The sequence below is a fragment of the Staurois parvus genome, unplaced genomic scaffold, assembly GCF_062004578.1.
Source record: "Staurois parvus isolate SC_StPar_1 unplaced genomic scaffold, SC_StPar_1.0 ptg000636l, whole genome shotgun sequence".
Taxonomy (NCBI): Eukaryota; Metazoa; Chordata; class Amphibia; order Anura; family Ranidae; genus Staurois; species Staurois parvus.
Window position 1 is genome coordinate 6,585,824 of NW_028318432.1, and position 21,900 is coordinate 6,607,723.

General features: G+C 46.1%; 1 protein-coding gene across 1 annotated transcript in view; it reads right to left on the reverse strand.

Annotated features, from left to right (window-relative positions):
- The window catches only part of CUNH10orf67 (chromosome unknown C10orf67 homolog), a 196,609-nt gene that overhangs the window by 48,735 nt on the left and 125,974 nt on the right, over positions 1-21,900 (reverse strand). Inside the window, exons 10-12 of the mRNA XM_089693700.1 lie at positions 12,217-12,381; positions 9,179-9,264; positions 9,036-9,101 (exon numbers count right to left, since the gene is read on the reverse strand). Of these exons, the coding sequence (XP_089549826.1) occupies positions 9,036-9,101; positions 9,179-9,264; positions 12,217-12,381 (317 nt within the window). The remainder of the gene's footprint in view (positions 1-9,035; positions 9,102-9,178; positions 9,265-12,216; positions 12,382-21,900) is intronic.

The following is a 21,900-nucleotide window of genomic DNA, read 5'->3' on the forward strand; positions in this document are numbered from 1 at the left end:
GGCCCCCGTACCGCCTCCTCATGCTGCTGCCAGCTCCAGAGTGTCTCATGGGTCCCTGTACGGCCTCCCATTGCTGCTGTCTCCATCGCCACACTCTGCCATGTGCCACTTTCAGGTCTCCTCACACTGCTGGTGGGTTCCATTTTGTCATAGGGTGCTGGCAGATTACGGGCCTCCCATTGCTGCTGCCAGGCCCGTAATCTGCCATGGGCCCCCGTACCGCCTCCTCATGCTGCTGCCAGGTCCAGAGTGTCTCATGGGTCCCTGTACAGCCTCCCATTGCTGCTGTCTCCATCGCCACACTCTGCCATGTGCGACTTTCAGGTCTCCTCACACTGCTGGTGGGTTCCATTTTGTCATAGGGTTCTGGCAGATTACGGGCCTCCCATTGCTGCTGACAGGCCCATAATCTGCCATGGGCCCCCGTACCGACTCCTCATGCTGCTGCCAGGTCCAGAGTGTGTCATGGGTCCCTGTACGGCCTCCCATTGCTGCTGTCTCCATCGCCACACTCTGCCATGTGCCACTTTTAGGCCTCCTCATGCTGCTGGTGGGTTCCATTTTGTCATAGGGTGCTGGCAGATTACGGGCATCCCATTGCTGCTGCCAGGCCCGTAATCTGCCATGGGCCCCCGTACCGACTCCTCATGCTGCTGCCAGGCCCGTAATCTGTCATGGGCCCCTGTACCGCCTCCTCCTGCTGCTGCCAGGTCCAGAGTGTGTCATGGGTCCCTGTACGGCCTCCCATTGCTGCTGTCTCCATCGCCACACTCTGCCATGTGCCACTTTCAGGTCTCCTCACACTGCTGGTGGGTTCCATTTTGTCATAGGGTGCTGGCAGATTACGGGCCTCCCATTGCTGCTGCCAGGCCCGTAATCTGCCATGGGCCCCCGTACCGACTCCTCATGCTGTGACGTTGCAACAAGGTGGAATTCAACCCTACATATGTTAGACCGCCTTTACTGGCACCCTCTTCTCCTGATGATGCGGAAGCAATAGCCTGATGACGACGAGGCTGCCAAGTGCGATCAGCCTCATCATCATCAATTAGGGTCTCCGCCTCACTACTAGCCCCCTCGGCTGCGTGTGGGTCAGGAGACAGACCTGTCTCTAGACCGGCTACCGAGCCACTCTCCTCGCCAGTACTTCTTCGCCTGGCTGCTGAAGAGGCGGATGTCTCCCCCCGTTCCTGACCGCTCTCTGTTAGCTCTTCCTCACTGTACAGTGGGGCTGAGCCCACAGCATGCGATACTTCGCTTGGTGAGGGAACACCAAAGGACAGGGGCAGGTAGAGGACACGTGATTTCAGTGGGCTTGCTCCCGGGCCATGCCAACTAACGGTTGTGTCTGACGTACCCACCGACCGTTGGCTGTAGGTGTCAGAGGTGACCTGGGAAGAGGAAGACGACCGAGCCAAGCAATCGATAACGGCAGGGTTGTCGGTGGAGACACGACCGCTGGATGACACCGGGAGCACTGGCCTCTGGCTGCGACTAGTGCTGCCTCGACCCCTTCCTCTGCTGCCACGTCTGCTCGCTCCTGAAACATTGCCTCCTCTGCCACTCCTCTGCGTGTTGTCTGACATACTCTTTAATTCAACGATTCTGTGTCCCTGAGTAACGATTCTGTGTCCCTGAGTAACAATTCTGTGTCTGTCCCTGAGTAACAATTCTGTGTCCCTCAGTAACAATTCTGTGTCTGTCCCTCAGTAACAATTCTGTGTCCCTCAGTAACAATTCTGTGTCCCTCAGTAACAATTCTGTGTCCCTCAGTAACAATTCTGTGTCTGTCCCTGAGTAACAATTCTGTGTCCCTGAGTAACAGTTCTGTGTCCCTGAGTAACAGTTCTGTGTCCCTGAGTAACAGTTCTGTGTCCCTGAGTAACAGTTCTGTGTCCCTGAGTAACAATTCTGTGTCCCTCAGTAACAATTCTGTGTCCCTCAGTAACAATTCTGTGTCCCTCAGTAACAATTCTGTGTCTGTCCCTGAGTAACAATTCTGTGTCCCTCAGTAACAATTCTGTGTCCCTCAGTAACAATTCTGTGTCTGTCCCTGAGTAACAATTCTGTGTCCCTGAGTAACAGTTCTGTGTCCCTGAGTAACAATTCTGTGTCCCTGAGTAACAGTTCTGTGTCCCTGAGTAACAATTCTGTGTCCCTGAGTAACAATTCTGTGTCCCTCAGTAACAATTCTGTGTCCCTCAGTAACAATTCTGTGTCTGTCCCTGAGTAACAATTCTGTGTCCCTGAGTAACAGTTCTGTGTCCCTGAGTAACAATTCTGTGTCCCTAACTATCAGTTCTGTGTCCCTGAGTAACAATTCTGTGTCCCTGAGTAACAATTCTGTGTCCCTCAGTAACAATTCTGTGTCCCTCAGTAACAATTCTGTGTCCCTCAGTAACAATTCTGTGTCTGTCCCTGAGTAACAATTCTGTGTCCCTCAGTAACAATTCTGTGTCCCTCAGTAACAATTCTGTGTCCCTCAGTAACAATTCTGTGTCTGTCCCTGAGTAACAATTCTGTGTCCCTCAGTAACAATTCTGTGTCTGTCCCTGAGTAACAATTCTGTGTCCCTGAGTAACAGTTCTGTTTCCCTGAGTAACAGTTCTGTGTCCCTGAGTAACAATTCTGTGTCCCTGAGTAACAATTCTGTGTCCCTCAGTAACAATTCTGTGTCTGTCCCTGAGTAACAATTCTGTGTCCCTCAGTAAAGGCCCGTAATCTGCCATGGGCCCCCGTACCGCCTCCTCATGCTGCTGCTAGATCCAGAGTGTCTCATGGGTCCCTGTATGGCCTCCCATTGCTGCTGTCTCCATCTCCACACTCTGCCATGTGCCACTTTCAGGTCTCCTCACACTGCTGGTGGGTTCCATTTTGTCATAGGGTGCTGGCAGATTACAGGCCTGCCATTGCTGCTGCCAGGCCCGTAATCTGCCATGGGCCCCCGTACCGCCTCCTCATGCTGCTGCCAGGTCCAGAGTGTCTCATGGGTCCCTGTACGGCCTCCCATTGCTGCTGTCTCCATCGCCACACTCTGCCATGTGCCACTTTCAGGTCTCCTCACACTGCTGGTGGGTTCCATTTTGTCATAGGGTGCTGGCAGATTACGGGCCTCCCATTGCTGCTGCCAGGCCCGTAATCTGCCATGGGCCCCCGTACCGCCTCCTCATGCTGCTGCCAGCTCCAGAGTGTCTCATGGGTCCCTGTACGGCCTCCCATTGCTGCTGTCTCCATCGCCACACTCTGCCATGTGCCACTTTCAGGTCTCCTCACACTGCTGGTGGGTTCCATTTTGTCATAGGGTGCTGGCAGATTACGGGCCTCCCATTGCTGCTGCCAGGCCCGTAATCTGCCATGGGCCCCCGTACCGCCTCCTCATGCTGCTGCCAGGTCCAGAGTGTCTCATGGGTCCCTGTACAGCCTCCCATTGCTGCTGTCTCCATCGCCACACTCTGCCATGTGCGACTTTCAGGTCTCCTCACACTGCTGGTGGGTTCCATTTTGTCATAGGGTTCTGGCAGATTACGGGCCTCCCATTGCTGCTGACAGGCCCATAATCTGCCATGGGCCCCCGTACCGACTCCTCATGCTGCTGCCAGGTCCAGAGTGTGTCATGGGTCCCTGTACGGCCTCCCATTGCTGCTGTCTCCATCGCCACACTCTGCCATGTGCCACTTTTAGGCCTCCTCATGCTGCTGGTGGGTTCCATTTTGTCATAGGGTGCTGGCAGATTACGGGCATCCCATTGCTGCTGCCAGGCCCGTAATCTGCCATGGGCCCCCGTACCGACTCCTCATGCTGCTGCCAGGCCCGTAATCTGTCATGGGCCCCTGTACCGCCTCCTCATGCTGCTGCCAGGTCCAGAGTGTGTCATGGGTCCCTGTACGGCCTCCCATTGCTGCTGTCTCCATCGCCACACTCTGCCATGTGCCACTTTCAGGTCTCCTCACACTGCTGGTGGGTTCCATTTTGTCATAGGGTGCTGGCAGATTACGGGCCTCCCATTGCTGCTGCCAGGCCCGTAATCTGCCATGGGCCCCCGTACCGACTCCTCATGCTGCTGCCAGGCCCGTAATCTGTCATGGGCCCCTGTACCGCCTCCTCATGCTGCTGCCAGGTCCAGAGTGTGTCATGGGTCCCTGTACGGCCTCCCATTGCTGCTGTCTCCATTGCCACACTCTGCCATGTGCCACTTTCAGGTCTCCTCACACTGCTGGTGGGTTCCATTTTGTCATAGGGTGCTGGCAGATTACGGGCCTCCCATTGCTGCTGCCAGGCCCGTAATCTGCCATGGGCCCCCGTACCGACTCCTCATGCTGCTGCCAGGCCCGTAATCTGTCATGGGCCCCTGTACCGCCTCCTCATGCTGCTGCCAGGTCCAGAGTGTCTCATGGGTCCCTGTACGGCCTCCCATTGCTGCTGTCTCCATCGCCACACTCTGCCATGTGCCACTTTCAGGTCTCCTCACACTGCTGGTGGGTTCCATTTTGTCATAGGGTGCTGGCAGATTACGGGCCTCCCATTGCTGCTGCCAGGCCCGTAATCTGCCATGGGCCCCCGTACCGCCTCCTCATGCTGCTGCCAGGTCCAGAGTGTCTCATGGGTCCCTGTACGGCCTCCCATTGCTGCTGTCTCCATCGCCACACTCTGCCATGTGCCACTTTCAGGTCTCCTCACACTGCTGGTGGGTTCCATTTTGTCATAGGGTGCTGGCAGATTACGGGCCTCCCATTGCTGCTGCCAGGCCCGTAATCTGCCATGGGCCCCCGTACCGCCTCCTCATGCTGCTGCCAGGTCCAGAGTGTCTCATGGGTCCCTGTACGGCCTCCCATTGCTGCTGTCTCCATCGCCACACTCTGCCATGTGCCACTTTCAGGTCTCCTCACACTGCTGGTGGGTTCCATTTTGTCATAGGGTGCTGGCAGATTACGGGCCTCCCATTGCTGCTGCCAGGCCCGTAATCTGCCATGGGCCCCCGTAGCGACTCCTCATGCTGCTGCCAGGCCCGTAATCTGTCATGGGCCCCTGTACCGCCTCCTCATGCTGCTGCCAGATCCAGAGTGTGTCATTGGTCCTTGTACCGCGCCCCATTGCTGCTGTCTCCATCGCCACACTCTGCCATGTGCCACTTTCAGGTCTCCTCACACTGCTGGTGGGTTCCATTTTGTCATAGGGTGCTGGCAGATTACGGGCCTCCCATTGCTGCTGCCAGGCCCGTAATCTGCCATGGGCCCTCGTACCGACTCCTCATGCTGCTGCCAGGCCCGTAATCTGTCATGGGCCCCTGTACCGCCTCCTCATGCTGCTGCCAGGTCCAGAGTGTGTCATGGGTCCCTGTACGGCCTCCCATTGCTGCTGTCTCCATCGCCACACTCTGCCATGTGCCACTTTCAGGTCTCCTCACACTGCTGGTGGGTTCCATTTTGTCATAGGGTGCTGGCAGATTACGGGCCTCCCATTGCTGCTGCCAGGCCCGTAATCTGCCATGGGCCCCCGTACCGACTCCTCATGCTGCTGCCAGGCCCGTAATCTGTCATGGGCCCCTGTACCGCCTCCTCATGCTGCTGCCAGGTCCAGAGTGTCTCATGGGTCCCTGTACGGCCTCCCATTGCTGCTGTCTCCATCGCCACACTCTGCCATGTGCCACTTTCAGGTCTCCTCACACTGCTGGTGGGTTCCATTTTGTCATAGGGTGCTGGCAGATTACGGGCCTTCCATTGCTGCTGCCAGGCCCGTAATCTGCCATGGGCCCCCGTACCGCCTCCTCATGCTGCTGCCAAGTCCAGAGTGTCTCATGGGTCCCTGTACGGCCTCCCATTGCTGCTGTCTCCATCGCCACACTCTGCCATGTGCCACTTTCAGGTCTCCTCACACTGCTGGTGGATTCCATTTTGTCATAGGGTGCTGGCAGATTACGGGCCTCCCATTGCTGCTGCCAGGCCCGTAATCTGCCATGGGCCCCCGTAGCGACTCCTCATGCTGCTGCCAGGCCCGTAATCTGTCATGGGCCCCTGTACCGCCTCCTCATGCTGTTGCCAGATCCAGAGTGTGTCATTGGTCCTTGTACCGCGCCCCATTGCTGCTGTCTCCATCGCCACACTCTGCCATGTGCCACTTTCAGGTCTCCTCACACTGCTGGTGGGTTCCATTTTGTCATAGGGTGCTGGCAGATTACGGGCCTCCCATTGCTGCTGCCAGGCCCGTAATCTGCCATGGGCCCTCGTACCGACTCCTCATGCTGCTGCCAGGCCCGTAATCTGTCATGGGCCCCTGTACCGCCTCCTCATGCTGCTGCCAGGTCCAGAGTGTGTCATGGGTCCCTGTACGGCCTCCCATTGCTGCTGTCTCCATCGCCACACTCTGCCATGTGCCACTTTCAGGTCTCCTCACACTGCTGGTGGGTTCCATTTTGTCATAGGGTGCTGGCAGATTACGGGCCTCCCATTGCTGCTGCCAGGCCCGTAATCTGCCATGGGCCCCCGTACCGACTCCTCATGCTGCTGCCAGGCCCGTAATCTGTCATGGGCCCCTGTACCGCCTCCTCATGCTGCTGCCAGGTCCAGAGTGTCTCATGGGTCCCTGTACGGCCTCCCATTGCTGCTGTCTCCATCGCCACACTCTGCCATGTGCCACTTTCAGGTCTCCTCACACTGCTGGTGGGTTCCATTTTGTCATAGGGTGCTGGCAGATTACGGGCCTCCCATTGCTGCTGCCAGGCTCGTAATCTGCCATGGGCCCCCGTACCGCCTCCTCATGCTGCTGCCAGGTCCAGAGTGTCTCATGGGTCCCTGTACGGCCTCCCATTGCTGCTGTCTCCATCGCCACACTCTGCCATGTGCCACTTTCAGGTCTCCTCACACTGCTGGTGGGTTCCATTTTGTCATAGGGTGCTGGCAGATTACGGGCCTCCCATTGCTGCTGCCAGGCCCGTAATCTGCCATGGGCCCCCGTACCGACTCCTCATGCTGCTGCCAGGCCCGTAATCTGTCATGGGCCCCTGTACCGCCTCCTCATGCTGCTGCCAGGTCCAGAGTGTCTCATGGGTCCCTGTACGGCCTCCCATTGCTGCTGTCTCCATCGCCACACTCTGCCATGTGCCACTTTCAGGTCTCCTCACACTGCTGGTGGGTTCCATTTTGTCATAGGGTGCTGTATGGCCTCCCATTGCTGCTGCCTCTACCGCCACACTGTGGCTCCACACTCTGGTTTTGGCCCCGTGACTGCCGAAATGAGTGAAGTGTGCGGTGATTCTAAGATCGACGGCACTCATCTGCATGTCATACTGACTGACAGTATTATTTCTCTTCCCCAGCAGACTCCAAGGGCATTTAAATTAAAGGTACAGTGTTCTGCACTAATATAAAGGCTCTCTGAAGCCTAGAAACACCCTTTTTATAAGTTAAATTCGCAGCGAATATATTCGCCTCGAATCGAATTTATTCCTCGAATTCGCCGAATCAGCCGAATCGAATTTTTGAATACTTCGCTCATCTCTAGTTGCCACCTCATCCCTTTAAAATCGAACACATATTATTTACACAGGTTCTGAGGTTAATTTCTTGCAGATAAGGCACCAGCTGAGATTAATTACCACTTTAATCAGCCTCAGAACCTGTGTAATTAATATGTGTTTGGTTTTAAGTTGAGGTGGCAACCCTACTCATACTTCCCCTCCATCTCAGTGCAGTCTCCATCAGTCTCTTCAGTATTCAACACTTCCAGGAGTGTCAGATGCCTGTGCCCCCCACCATACACTGTGGTTTCTTCCTCCTACCACTATGTTACTGCTGAGTTCTGTAGTGTGGTAGGGGACAGAGGAAGGAACCACAGCACACTGTGGCGGACACAGGCATCTGACACTTTTGGAAGTGTCTGATGGAGGCTGAAGTGCTGGAATGAAGGGAAGATATGAGACATAGGCCCCATGTACACAGGACATTTCTGAATGATGGAAACTGACTGCTGGAAAACGTAGGTTAAAAAATGTCTGTTTAGCCGCGTTTATGAGCGTTTGTGTTTAGAAGCGTTTTTTAAAGATAACCTCAGGAGACCTTCCAAAATGCCCAGAATGCACTGAAAAACAGTAAAAAATTTACTATTTCAGACATTTTGAGAGAAATAGAGAGAGCAGAAGCAGAGAGAGCAGTATTTGTTGAGATTAGCTGTCTTTTTTTTTTCTTGTGGTGTTTGGATGTGTTCCAGCTCATTTCTGTGCAGAAATTATTGCAGCAGTGTCTAGCATATTTTTTTTTATGCAAAACCTCAAAGTATGGTGTACCAGGTCCATTTGAGTACTGGGAAAATGCTTTGCATGCATTTTTCATGATGAAAAAAGGCTCTGGACAGATTCTGGAAATGGAAGAGTTAAAACAATTTTTCAAATGCAAACGCTTATAAACGCGGTTAGCCGCTGATAAAATCTACTCCTGAAAACAAATTTTCTGTGTTCAAAAAAACGAATGTAAACTCAACTGCCTGTAAACGGCTGTAAACATTGATGTGTACAGGGACACATAGGAAAGCATTAGAGAGAGTTCAGGGGCTGCTGAAAAAAACGCTGAACAGCACCTAAACGTGAATTTGCCAGCTGCAGTGTACATGAGCCCATAGGCTGCCAGGGAGGTCATTATAATACCTCTTCTATTGCAGGGAAATTCCATTCTGATTTGTAGAGAGAACTGACAGGGTGATTTATAACAGGTAAAGACCCATTGCTCAGTGCAAGTTTATCAATTCAGTTAGACTGACTAGAAATAATACAGTTTGCAAGTGGCTTGCCCTGTCGAATCTCTAATTGAATCGTTCTGTAAGTGGTTTTATCTTGGCATTTGTTCATCCAAGCAGCTAACTGTACTGGCTGATATAATTAGGCCTCTTTAGGAGGAATCTACACATGTGTACATTAAACATCAAAAAAATAAGGAACAGCAAGGAAATATGAGATAAATAAATGGAACTTTGAACTTAAAATTTCCTTTAAAATTAGGTAAGAACAAAAAAATAAACATTGCCCAAAGCAGGATTTAATCTCATACCTTTGTTTGAGAATTTGAAACTTCTTTTCCCAGGTTTTATTGAGTCTGTCAAGCTCCCTCTGTAATCTAAAATGTATAGAAAGAGACATACCATAAATGCGAAGGTACTAGGATACGCTTTCTGAATGGTACATTGACTATACCTGTCTATAGTCTTCAGATCTTCTTCTCTTATAGACAAAACTGTCTTCATCTGAGCTTGAAGCTTTTCCTTATCTGCATTCATATTCTGCAAGAAACATTTGAGTTGAGATAAATACCACATGTAGAACATTATAGGGAAAAATGAGGATGGAATGTTAAACAGGTTCTGCAGAGAATAATTAAGTTTAATAGTTACAGGACCTGTAGTTGCCTGCTCCCTACTCCTATGGTCAAGATGCTCTTGTACTCTAGTCTATGCTTACAATTCTGTCCCATTTACATGTATTTTTATGTGCTGTATTGAATTGCATCAGATTTTTATTGTTCTGTAGTGTGTTGATACTTGTTTACTGTGTGATTTTGATTTCCCCCTATCCTCCCCTCCTGTTTACTGCTAGCTAGTTCAGTCTTAGACCCTTAGTCTATAGACCATCCACATTTCTTCTATGTTCCATCAGTCAGTGTTAGTACTTTGCAGACACAGGACCAGGGGCAGACTGACCATTTGGAAACTCGGGCACTGCCCGAGGGCCTGGGGTCAGTAGGGGGCCCGATGAGATGCCCCTGGTACATTTTTCATAGGTTTTTTTTGAGTTTGGGCAAGGACACAGGGGCCCGATGATCCCCTATTGCCCGGGGGCCCCATGAGTTGTCAGTCCGCCCCTGCACAGGACTTGGGAAAGTCATTGTCTTCTTACACTTCAAAAGGCTGGAAAACATCCACTGTACTGCAGTTATCTAAAGTAAGATTGAGTTGGATTAAATTTCTGTTTGTTATTGAAGAATTAAGCTGCCTGTGGATGGTGCCAAGGCAGCAGGAAACCATATGGTCTTGACAGATTGGGTCTAAGAAGGTATGTCAATGCAAATGCGTTTGAAACAGAACACATATGTCATAGCTGTTTACTGACTCCTAGCCATAGTTAATTTGGTTTAAGGGCTGGAGTGAGGGGGGTAGACTGGTGCAGTTTTTAATAAAAATGAACTTATTTAATGAAAGTAATCTTGTCTTTAGATTATTCACCTATATGGTGAAGTCTATGCCCAGCTATTAAAGTAGCATAATAAGAGAGGGTGATGGTAAGGTGAGGTGTTGCCATATATATTTGCCTACAGTGGATATAAAAAGTCTACACACCCCTGTTAAAATGTCAGGTTTCTGTGATGTAAAAAAGTGAGACAAAGTTGAACAACAAACTGAAATCTTTTAGGTGGAGGGAAGTAAAAATAAAAAACTAAAATAATAATAATATGCACACCCTTAAACTAATACTTTGTTGAAGCAGCTCTTGAATTGATTACAGCACTCAGTCTTTTTGGGTATGAGTATCAGCATGGCACATCTTGACCTGGCAATATTTGCCCACTCTTCCTTGCAAAAATACTCCAAATCTCTCAGATTGCGAGGGCATCTCCTGTGCACAGCCCTCTTCAGATCTCCCCACATATTTTCCATTAGATTCAGGTCTGGGCTCTGGCTGGGCCATTCCAAAACTTTCATCTTCTTCTGGTGAAGCCATTCCTTTTTTGATTTGGATGTATGCTTTGGGTTGTTGTCATGCCGAAAGATGAAGTTCCTCATCATGTTCAGCTTTCTAGCAGCAGCCTGAAGGTTTTGTGCCAATATTGACTGGTATTTGGAACTGTTCATAATCCCCTCTACCTTGACTAAGGCCCCAGTTCCAGTTGAATAAAAACAGCCCCAAAGCATGATGCTGCCACCACCATGCTTCACTGTGGGTATGGTGTTCTGTTGGTGATGTGCAGTGTTGTTTTTGCGCCAAACAGATCTTTTGGGATTATGGCCAAAAAGTTCAACCTTGGTTTCATCAGACCATAACACATTTTCCCCACATGCTTTTGAGAGACTTCAGATGTGTTTTTGCAAAATTTAGCCAGGCTTGGATGTTTTTTTTTCATAAGAAAACTTCCGTCTTTCCACTCTATCCCATAGCCCAGACATATGAAGAATACGGGAGATTGTTGTCACATCTACCACACATCCAGTACTTGACAGATATTCCTGCAGCTCCTTTAATGTTGCTTTAGGCCTCTTGACAGTCTTTAGGAAACTTCCAGTTCTTGGTAATGTCACTGTTGCGCCATATGTTCTCCACTTGATGATGACTGTCTTCACTGTCTTCCATGGTATATCTAATGCCTTGGAAATTCTTTTGTTCTCCTGACTGATACCTTTTAACAATGAGATCCCTCTGATGCTTTGGAAGCTTTCTGCAGACCATGGCTTTTGCTTTAGGATGCGACTAAGAAAATGTCAAACAAGACCTACTAGAAAAGCGGAACTTTACTTGGGGTTAATCACAGGCACTTTAAGTGATGACAGGTGTGTACTGACTCCTATTTAATATGATTTTGAATGTGATTGCTTCATTCTGAACACAGCTACATCCCCAGTTATAAGAGGGTGTGTACACTTATGCAACCACATTATTTTAGTTTTTTATGTTCACTTCCCCCTCCTAAAAGATTTCAGTTTGTTTTTTCAAATGAGTTGTACAGTTTACAGGTCACATCAAAGGTGGAAAAAGTTCTGAAATTATTTATCTTTGTCTAGTTTTTTTACATCACAGAAACCTGTAGACTTTTTATATCCACTGTACCTGTATTTATGGAAGCACCTCACCTTCTAATTTGTCTGGCTCAGCATGGATTATGTCAGATAGGGTTCCTTTAAGCAGCCCTCAGCTTTCCTGTAGATTATGAGCTTCACCCTGTCGGGTCTCAATCAAATTGGCAGCACTGCAGCCTCTACTAGTCTCTTCAGCTTTCAACACTCCCTGTCCCTACTATGCACCATGGTTTCTACCTTTGACTCCTATGTCATTACTGAGTTTTGTAATGAGGTGAAGGTCAAAGGAAGGAAACAATCCCTGGAAATCTTGAATGCTGAGGCTGCGATGAGATGCCTGAGATTTAACAGAAGGGCAGTAAGAGACTAAGGCCACTCTTGAGTATGCTACCTCTTCTAATGTAGGGGAGTCTTCAAGGGGTAAATAAAGTCCCTGTCTCCACTTACCTCTCTGTCCAGGTTGGTTGTCCTGGCTTTCTCATTTATCCTCTTCAGCTGCTCAGCTTCCTCCTTCAATTTATTAGCTCGGTCTGCTTCCAATCTCAGCTGCTCTTTATGTCTCTGAAGTTCTTCATGTAGCTTTTCTTCTTGTCCTTGTTGTATTCGGGCTTGCTAAAAAAATATCAACAAATTCCTCAATATTCTTTTAATATATGTAGACAACTAAAACAGCATTGTAAGCCCTCTGAAAAATTACAGAATTGGAGGAATGACGTTTCTCCACCAAAGTCAGACCCTGGTCTATTATATAGACACTGGGGTTGATTTACTAAAGAGAGTGCAAAATCTGGTGCAGCTCTGCACAGAAACCATTCAGCTTCCAGGTTTTTTTTTTGGTCAAAGCTTAATTGAACAAGCTGAAGTTAGAAGCTGATTAACTACCATGTATAGCTGCACCCGTTTTTGCATTCTCTAATTTTATTAAAAAAACCATACTGTCTCATGATACTGCAGCAAATGACATATATATACTTATATATAGGACTTATATATAATGAAGCAATAAACTGTAATTTTTGTTTTGTAAAAGACAAGACAACAGATTGGTGTGTTTACCACTTAAAATTATATATTTAATTATCAGTAAAAAAAATTGTGCAAATCAATCAATCAATAAATATATATATGAAATACACTGTCAATATTTGATAAGAATAAAAACATCAGCAAACATTCTCAATATTAAAAAAGAATTTAAAAAAACCCCGATAAGGATGCAGAAGAAAAAATAAGCAATCACAAGGGCAAAAAAGAAAAAAGAAAATGATGAGGAGTGAGTCCCTTAGCTGAGAAGTAAGGGAGTGTTGTGGTATGAGACCCATCGCGTTCCAATCTCTCACAACCACTTCCTCATGGTTATTGTCATGTATGTTCACAATGACTATACATGACAACAGAATAGGCCTTATATACATACAGGGCACATAAAATCTTTTCCATGTCTTTTTCTGTATCAATACCTTTTTATGTAGCAAAGCATAGATTTTTTAAACAGGAGGTATCTGCATCTTATTTCATCACATATCTCAAAAAAAGAGGATTATCCCATATTTCACAATGGCCTGAGTGATGCAAATCTTTCCTTAATGTTCCAAACTGCCAAATACACATCTTAAACTGATGTATATAGTTATTATTATTGTTATACAGGATTTAGAAAGTGCTGAGAGTTTGCGCAGCGCTTTACAACATAAGGGCAGACAGTACAATTACAATACAATTTAGTACAGTAGGAATCAAAGAGCCCTGCTCATTACAGCTTACAATCTAAGAGGGAGGGTCAAGAGATACAAAAGGTAATAACTGTGGGGGGGATGAGCTAATGGAGAGAATAGTTGTACAGTTGTTAGGCGGAGGCAGGATAGACCTCTCTGAAGAGACGAGTTTTCAAGGATCGTCTAAAAGTGGAGAGAGTAGGAGATAGTTGGACAGATTGGGGTAGGGAGTTCCAGAGGATGGGAGAGGCTCTGGTGAGGTCTTGGAGGCAAGCATGGGAGGAGGAAACAACAGAGCTATAGAGCAGGAGGTCTTGGCAGGAATGAAGGGAATGATTTGGTTGGTATTTTGAGACTAGGTTAGTGAGGTAGCTGGTGCAGAGTTGTGGATGGCTTTGTAAGTTGTTGTTAGTATCCTGAATTTAATTAGTTGGGTGAACGGAAGCCGGAGGAGGGATCAGCAGAGAGGGGTAGCAGATACTGAATGGTTGGTAAGGTGGATGAGCCTGGCAGCAGCATTCATGATGGATTGACGGAGGGGTAGCCTATGTAAAGGTAGGCCTATGAAGAGAGAGTTTCAGTATTTGTAGCAAGAGATGACCAGAGAATGAATTAGAAACTTTGTAGAGTCCTTGGTTAGGAAGGGGCGTATCTTGGAAATGTTGTGGAGGTTGAGGCGGCAAGCTTTGGACTTTGATTGGATCTGGGGCCGAAAAGAGGGTCCAGAGTCCAAGTACCCCTAGCACCCTGGCATGCAGGGATGGGTTGATAGTTGAGCAGTTAGGGAAAGGGGCACATGGGGGAGGAAACAGAATGAGCTCGGTTTTGCATAGATTGAGTTTCAGGAAGTGATGTGACATCCAGTCTGATATGTCTGTTAGTAGATTAGTAAAGTGTGAGGAGACTGATGGAGTGAGCTGAGGGGTAAATAGGTAGATTTGCATGTCGTCAGCATAGAGATGGCATTGAAAGTAATAAGAGGCTATCAACTGACCCAGGAAGGAGGAGTAAATAGAGAATAGGAGAGGTCTAAGAACAGAACATTGGGGAACCCCGATGGAGAAAATAAGAGGAGAAGAAGAAAAAGAATTGTAAATGACACAGAAGGTGTGGTGGGATAGGTAGGATGGTAACCAGTAAGTACAGTCACGAAGACCAAAGGAGTAGAGTTTTTGAGGAGGAGGGAGTGGTCCTCCGTGACTTAATATACTGAAAATATAGCCTAATATTATAGAGCAATTTATTCCAAACTGCATACAGCAGTTTCAGGCTTTTAGGCCATCATCAGTGCAATGTATGGAAACCATGGCTTCTGTGGAATAGTGCTTGGGACCTGAGACAGTATAACCACACAGGTTATAGTAAGAAGGGACTAAAGGAATCAAAATGTTTCAAACTGAATCAGTGCATACTACAGTAAAACCTTCTTAAAACAGAATACCTTCTGTTTTAAGAAGGTTTTACTGCAGTGTGCACTATTCAGTTTATCACATATCCCAGAAATGATGATGACCAAAAAGCCTGAAACAGCTGTATGCAGTTTGGCATGTCATTGACCAAATATGACCATGTGACCATTTTAGATCAAAGATGTCACCAGCATCCCTGCCCCTTTGTTACGTGTGGCTGCAGGGCAGAGAAGTCTGTGGTTACAGCTGATTGGGACAGTGACCTGCTGTCAAGTTACAGTTTCTCACGGGTACGGATTGACTGCAGTTCAGCCCAAACCTTAGCTCATCCTTAGATATTACCTTTGTATCACTTTCCCCTTTCTTTCATTATTATTATTAATAATAATATTAATAATAATAAAAATACAAGAGCAAGCATGTAAAATGTAAAAAGTACGCCAACATTACTTTAGGGTAAATATTGCAATAACATCTCAAAATATATGCTAACTAAATATACAGAGATAAAGATATATCCTTTACAATATTTAGCACTGGGCACCACTGTTCATATGTAACTAAAAATACACTTCACGTTACCCATTAAGCTTTAGATTTCCCATGGCACCTGAATTTGCCTTTCAATCACCTATAATGCACTATGAGGATGGAAGAAGAATGCGATTGGGTAACACCAATGTTTTTTTTGGGTAGTCTGACATTATTACATTATTATTTTTATTAAATATATGTTATTGACTCATAATATAACTTAATTAACATTCTAAGTGAGAACATACATGGGCAAAAACTGTTATTAAACGAAAATAAGCAATACATAAGACAATAGGAATGAGAATTCTGACAAAATAATCTGTTGCCATGTCCTGTTGTGGACACTGGTCACCCTAGCCAGCAATCTGTGTGCGGGATAACCAACATAGTCTTCTCAATGCCCTCCCAACAGTATAGTATAACCTCTTAGATGTAATCTTTCTGGTGCTGCTAAAGATCCTGAATTGGATAATTATGGGCCACTCAGACCTAAAAAACTATTTGTGAGGGAAAGGGACCTAAATTTCACTGCCACTAATATCTCTGATCAGCAATGCTAGGATGACACAAGGGGGAGCTTATAAATTTTGCAGGGGGGGTGGATTAAATCTCACTGCTTCTGACTGCACCAAGGGAATTAACAGCAATGCTACTGGCATCAATACTTGGGTTTTTTATTGCAGTCAATGACACATATACTGGGGGTTATTGCAGTCACTGACACCAATTTTGGGGGTTATTATTGTGTCCACTGACACCAATGTTGGGAGTTATTATTGCGTCTACTGACAACAATGATGGGAGTTAGAACTGTGGTCACTGGGCATTATTATTGCATTAGCTTACACCAAAGCGGGGGGGGGGGGGGGGGGGCAGTTGCGGCCACTGACACCAATAATGACTCCAACTTTCACTTCGGTCTGCATTGTGGTGCAGTGCAAAAAATGCAGACAGACCACATTTTCCTGGTGTTAAAATACCTTAAAGCCCATTAATTTTGAGTGGGCTGGCTCATCTGAAGCAATGCAACTCAGTGAACAAATATATGAAAATATGTTGCTATTCTGTGGCCCTCTTGACGTATCAGGAGCTCCACTTGAGGCCCTATATTATTTTCAAGTAGACCTCCTCTGGAATAGTCTCATTTAAAATAAAACCTTTTTTTGAAAGAAAAAAAAAATCTGGAATCCTTTCTATAAAAATCAATCTTTAAAGTGATTCACAAATTATAAAATTCTGCTATTTGTCTACTCTAAATTTTTAATTTAATAAATTGAAAATTAAGAAAAATAAAACAGTTTCATGGTGCTCTGCCAGCTATTACACTCAATGCACAGTGTTGCTAAAAGAAATATGACATGTAAGAAACAGAACAGAGGGGGGTCAAGCTTGGCTTTAAGCACACTGCCCACACTTGGCTTTCATGTAGCGGATCATGTTAAGCCATGTTCTTCCAAACTGTCACTTTCCTCATCAGCTACTGACACATTCATATTCAGGGTGACACCACCCCCTGTCTATAGAGCCATCAGCTTCACACTTTCAAACACTTCACAATTAACATCATTAGATTTAACTGCATCAGATACAGCTGACTTGTGTTGTGAACTCTCCAGCAGGAGACCATGCATATTTATATTGAACCTATTCTCAGGCCTTAGGATAACAAGCATTTTCAACTAATTAAAATAATAATAAAAAAGTGTCTTTATAGTGGGGGTGCTATCATTAGAGGAACTCTAGGTGAGTACAACATCTCAACTTAGACAAACCTTATATAAACACTTTACAAAGGGAAAAATATCTTTATTTTTAACCATGTGGCTGCAATTTTCAAATCTCATTGGGTTAAAAATAACTTTCACTTTTTTTTTATCCAGGTATTTTAGCTTTGTGATTTGAGTCCAACAACTTCTAAATGTATATTTTAAACTGTTCTGCATATATCACCTTTAATCCTTCTTTATGTTAACTTGACCCCCGGAAGATTTTAGCACCCTCCTGACCAGGCTATTTTTTACTATTCGGCACTGCACTACTTTAACTGACAATTGCACGGTCATGCAACACTTCAAACAATTAGAACTTTTTTTTGTGGTATTTGATCACCACTGGGCTTTTTATGCTTCATTATATAAACAAAAAACAACCAACAAATTTGAAAAAAAAAATCCAAACTACTTTTTTACTGTCTGTTATAAAACACATTCAATAAAAAAAATAAAAGCTCAAATTTCTTCATAATTTTATGTCAAAATGTATTCTGCTACATGTCTTTGCTAAAAAAATTTTTTAATTGGTTTGCATAACAGTTATAACATCTACAAGCTATGGGATATATACTGAAATTATGTATTTATTTATTTTATACTAGTATTGGCAGCGATCAGTGACTTATAATGGGACTGTGATAGCACGGAGGGCAATCTGACACTAGCTGACGCTGAAGGGGGGGACTGACTAACTGACAATGACATTAATACAGTGATCAATGATAATATTGTACACTGACACTGCAGGGGCGGACTGACAACTCATGGGGCCCCCAGGCAATAGGGGATCATGGGGCCCCTGTGTCCTTGCCCAAACTCTTAAAAGCCTATGAAAAAGGTACCAGGGGCATCTTATGGGGCCCCCTACTGACCCCGGGCCCTCAGGCAGTCTGCCCCTGTGACACTGTATAAATGACACTGGCTGGAAAGGGGTTAACATCTAGGGGAAGCAAAAGGGTTAGCTGTGTGCCTAACAAGTGTAATTTGTTTACTGTGTGCTGATTTCACTAAGGGATATGCCAGTTTTTATTCCCTGCTTTGCAGGGAAACAAAAACCAGCACATTGCGGATGTCAGGACAGAGCTTTCTGTTGTTTACAATCACAGAGCTCTCTTCTGTCATGTGCTCCAATGATCTGCGGGTCCTGACCATAAATCATTGGCCAGGACCCGCTGATCGGCTTGTGCTGTAACAAATTACAACACAGCGAGGGCAGCGGGAGCAGGTGTGACCCCTACCTGGAAAAGCTGGATTATGTATCAGATATGTGATACAGCACAGAGCGGTGACCTTGCAGCAGTATATCTGCGTGGGGCAGTCTGCAACTGGTTAACTTCCTGTTATCTCTTGAACACCATCTAAAATTTATGTTTAAAGTAGAAATTCCTGCTAAAACCAGAACAGGAGGCAATTTGGCCTATGCTCATTTTCTGCCAACAGTATAAAGAGTTCATAGGCTTTGTTATAGTTTCATGATTTGGGTAAGGAGAAGGGGGTGTTTAAGTAGCACACAGAGTTCTGGCATATATTAGGGAGTGGGACATTAAAGCAGAGCTCCACCCAAAAGGGGAAGTTCCGCTTTAAAGATTGGTCCCCCGCTCCCCATTAAGGATCGGCACCTTTGGGGAGCGGGGGGACCCAAATTTGACAGGTACCCGCTCCCACTTCTGCTGCGATCGCCTAGGCCAGTGGTCGGCAAGCCGCGGCTCGCGAGCCACATGCGGCTCTTTGCACACTTTAATGCGGCTCTTCTGTGTGCCGGGCGCCCGCTCCCCTCCCCCCTCTCGGGCGGCCGCCCCAAAAGTCAGGACTCTGCAGCTAGCCCAGCAATGGGCAAACTACGGCCCGGCGGACCTTTTAATCCGGCCCGCGGAGCGTGGCAAACATTGGCTGTCAGGATGTAGGCGGGGCAGCGTGACGAACTCCTCTCCTCTCACAGTCTGCCCTGAAGACCGGAACGGCGCGGGAACACGGCGAGAGGATCGCGCGGAGCAAAGGTAAGTGAATTGACACAATATGGGGAATGAATTACTATAGGGGGGATGAATTACTATATGGGGGATGAATTACTATATGGGGGATTAATTACTATGGGGGATGAATTACTATACGGGGGATGAATTACTATATGGGGGATGAATTACTATATGGGGGATGAATTACTATGGGGGATGAATTACTATATGGGGGATGAATTACTATATGGGGGATGAATTACTATGGGGGATGAATTACTATATGGGATGAATTACTCTATGGGGGATGAATTACTATGGGGGATGAATTACTATATGGGGGATGAATTACTATATGGGAGATGAATTACTATATGGGGGATGAATTACTATATGGGGGATGAATTACTATATGGGGGATGAATTACTATGGGGGATTAATTACTATGGGGGATGAATTACTATATGGGGGATGAATTACTATGGGGGATGAATTACTATGGGGGATGAATTACTATATGGGGGATGTATTTTCAGTTTTAAAAATGTGGCTCTCAAAATAAATTTCAATCGTGGTTTTGGCGAGATTTGGCTCAGTTGAAAAAAAAGGTTGCCCACCACTGGCCTAGGCCATCGGAAATGGAAGTTGTCCTCCTACCCTCCCTCCCCGAAGTCTTGTGGGACACGCGACAGGTCCCAGAAGACGACGAGGCCATTCAGGAAGCACAACGCACAGTGGGCACTTGGCAGTAAAGCCACAAGCTGTCACAGCCGGGTGCCCACACTGAAGATGCCGGCCTCATGGAATACAGGACGGCCGGTGAAGCAGGCTGCAGCAGGGGCAACGTGGGATTGTGGGACAGGTGAGTGGCTATTTTTTAAAAGTCAGCAGCTACAGTTTTTGTAGCTGCTGACTTTTAATTCTTTACAGAGTGAGTGGAACTCAACTTTGACCACACACTGTGAACAATTCCTTTTAGACTTTTGGACCAAAGGTTGACTTCTAACACTTCAAGCAAGGTTAAACTTCAGGCAAACATCTAAACACACAATTAAAATACAGATACTGTTTGTGAACCAATTTAGCAGCCAAATTATTTATAATTCTATACAGACAATTTTGTGATCCAGACAACAGCTCTGAATTAATTTTCACATTTGCCAAGCTAGACTAAACTGCCCAGCTGAAAAATCCTGGTGTTTACAAAGCTCAATAGTATAAGATTGAGCTTTGAGTATATGTGCATTATGAGGTAAACAAAATGCCTTTGGTGAAAAGTGACTCAATAGAATAATATGTTTGAATGTCCTGAAAGGGGAATAAAAATGGGTATGAAATAAACATATTAAAAATGTGAGATTTCAGTAGGTGTTTAAGGGCGGACTGACAACTCATGGGGCCCCCGGGCAATAGGGGATCATGGGGCCCCTGTGTCCTTGCCCGAACTCAAAAAAACATATGAAAAAGGTACCAGGGGCATCTCATGGGGCCCCCTACTGACCCCGGGCCCTCAGGCAGTGCCCGAGTTTCCTAATGGTCAGTCCGCCCCTGGTTGTGATAAATTTTCCACCATTGCAATGTGAGCATAGCAACAAGACACAATGTGCATCATCAAGGTCTTTCTTAAGAAAAAATTTCATGGAAGTCAGGGGTTTTCAAATGCATTGTCCAAGCTCACCTGCAAAAGCACAAATGGGCAAGACTGAGAATTAAGGTCCAAAAACAAAGTGGTTGGCCATGTAAACTAAGTGCTGCAAATAGGTAATACAAGTGTCATATGATACTGAATATTTGAACTCCCACTATCTGCTCAGAACTGGGATCCTGGTACATCCAAATATAGTCAAGAGAAATTTTATCAAAATTAGTCATAAAAGAATTGCAACTGAAAAGCTTTTCCTCCAAGGTGGAAACAAACTTGAATTACTAACCTATGCACAAAAATAAAAAGAGCATGGTACAGAAAATTGGCAGCAGGTGCTCTGGACTGATGAGTCAGAATCTGAAAGGTAGTTTGGTTACTAAATGGGCTGGAGAATGGTACATGGTGCTGGCAGCTGTGAAGTACATTGGGTGTTCCTTGCAGGTTAGGGATGCATTTTTAGAAAATAAATTGATGGTTTGATCTAAATTGATGAGCCCCTCCAGTGCTAGTATTCTTATCCCCCATGCAGTATCTTCACAAAGGCATTTGTTCCTACTTCCTACTTTCTTCTGTTGCATGAAAATGATACAAACACAGCCAAAATCATAAAAAAACTACAGCACCTTGAAAAAGTATTCATACCCCTTTAAATTTTCCACATTTTGTCATGTTACAACCAAAAATGTAAATGTATTTTATTGGGATTTTATGTGATAGACCAAAACAAAGTGGCACATAATTGTGGAGCAGAAGGTAAATGATAAATGGTTTTCAACATTTTTTACAAATAAATATGTGAAAAGTGTGGTGTGCATTGTATTCAGCCCCCCCCCCCCCCCGAAGTCAAAACTTTGCAGAACCAACTTATTACAAATGCAAGTCTTTTTGGGGATGTCTCATTTTTGCCCATTCCTCTTTGCAAAATAGCTCAAGCTCTTTCAGATTGGATGGAGAGCATCTGTGAACAGCAATTTTCACAGATTCCCAGGTGGATTTAGGTCTGGACTTTGACTGGGCCATTCTAACACATGATCTAAACCATTTCACTGTAGCTCTGGCTGTATGTTTAGGGTAGTTGTCCTGCTGGAAGGTGAACC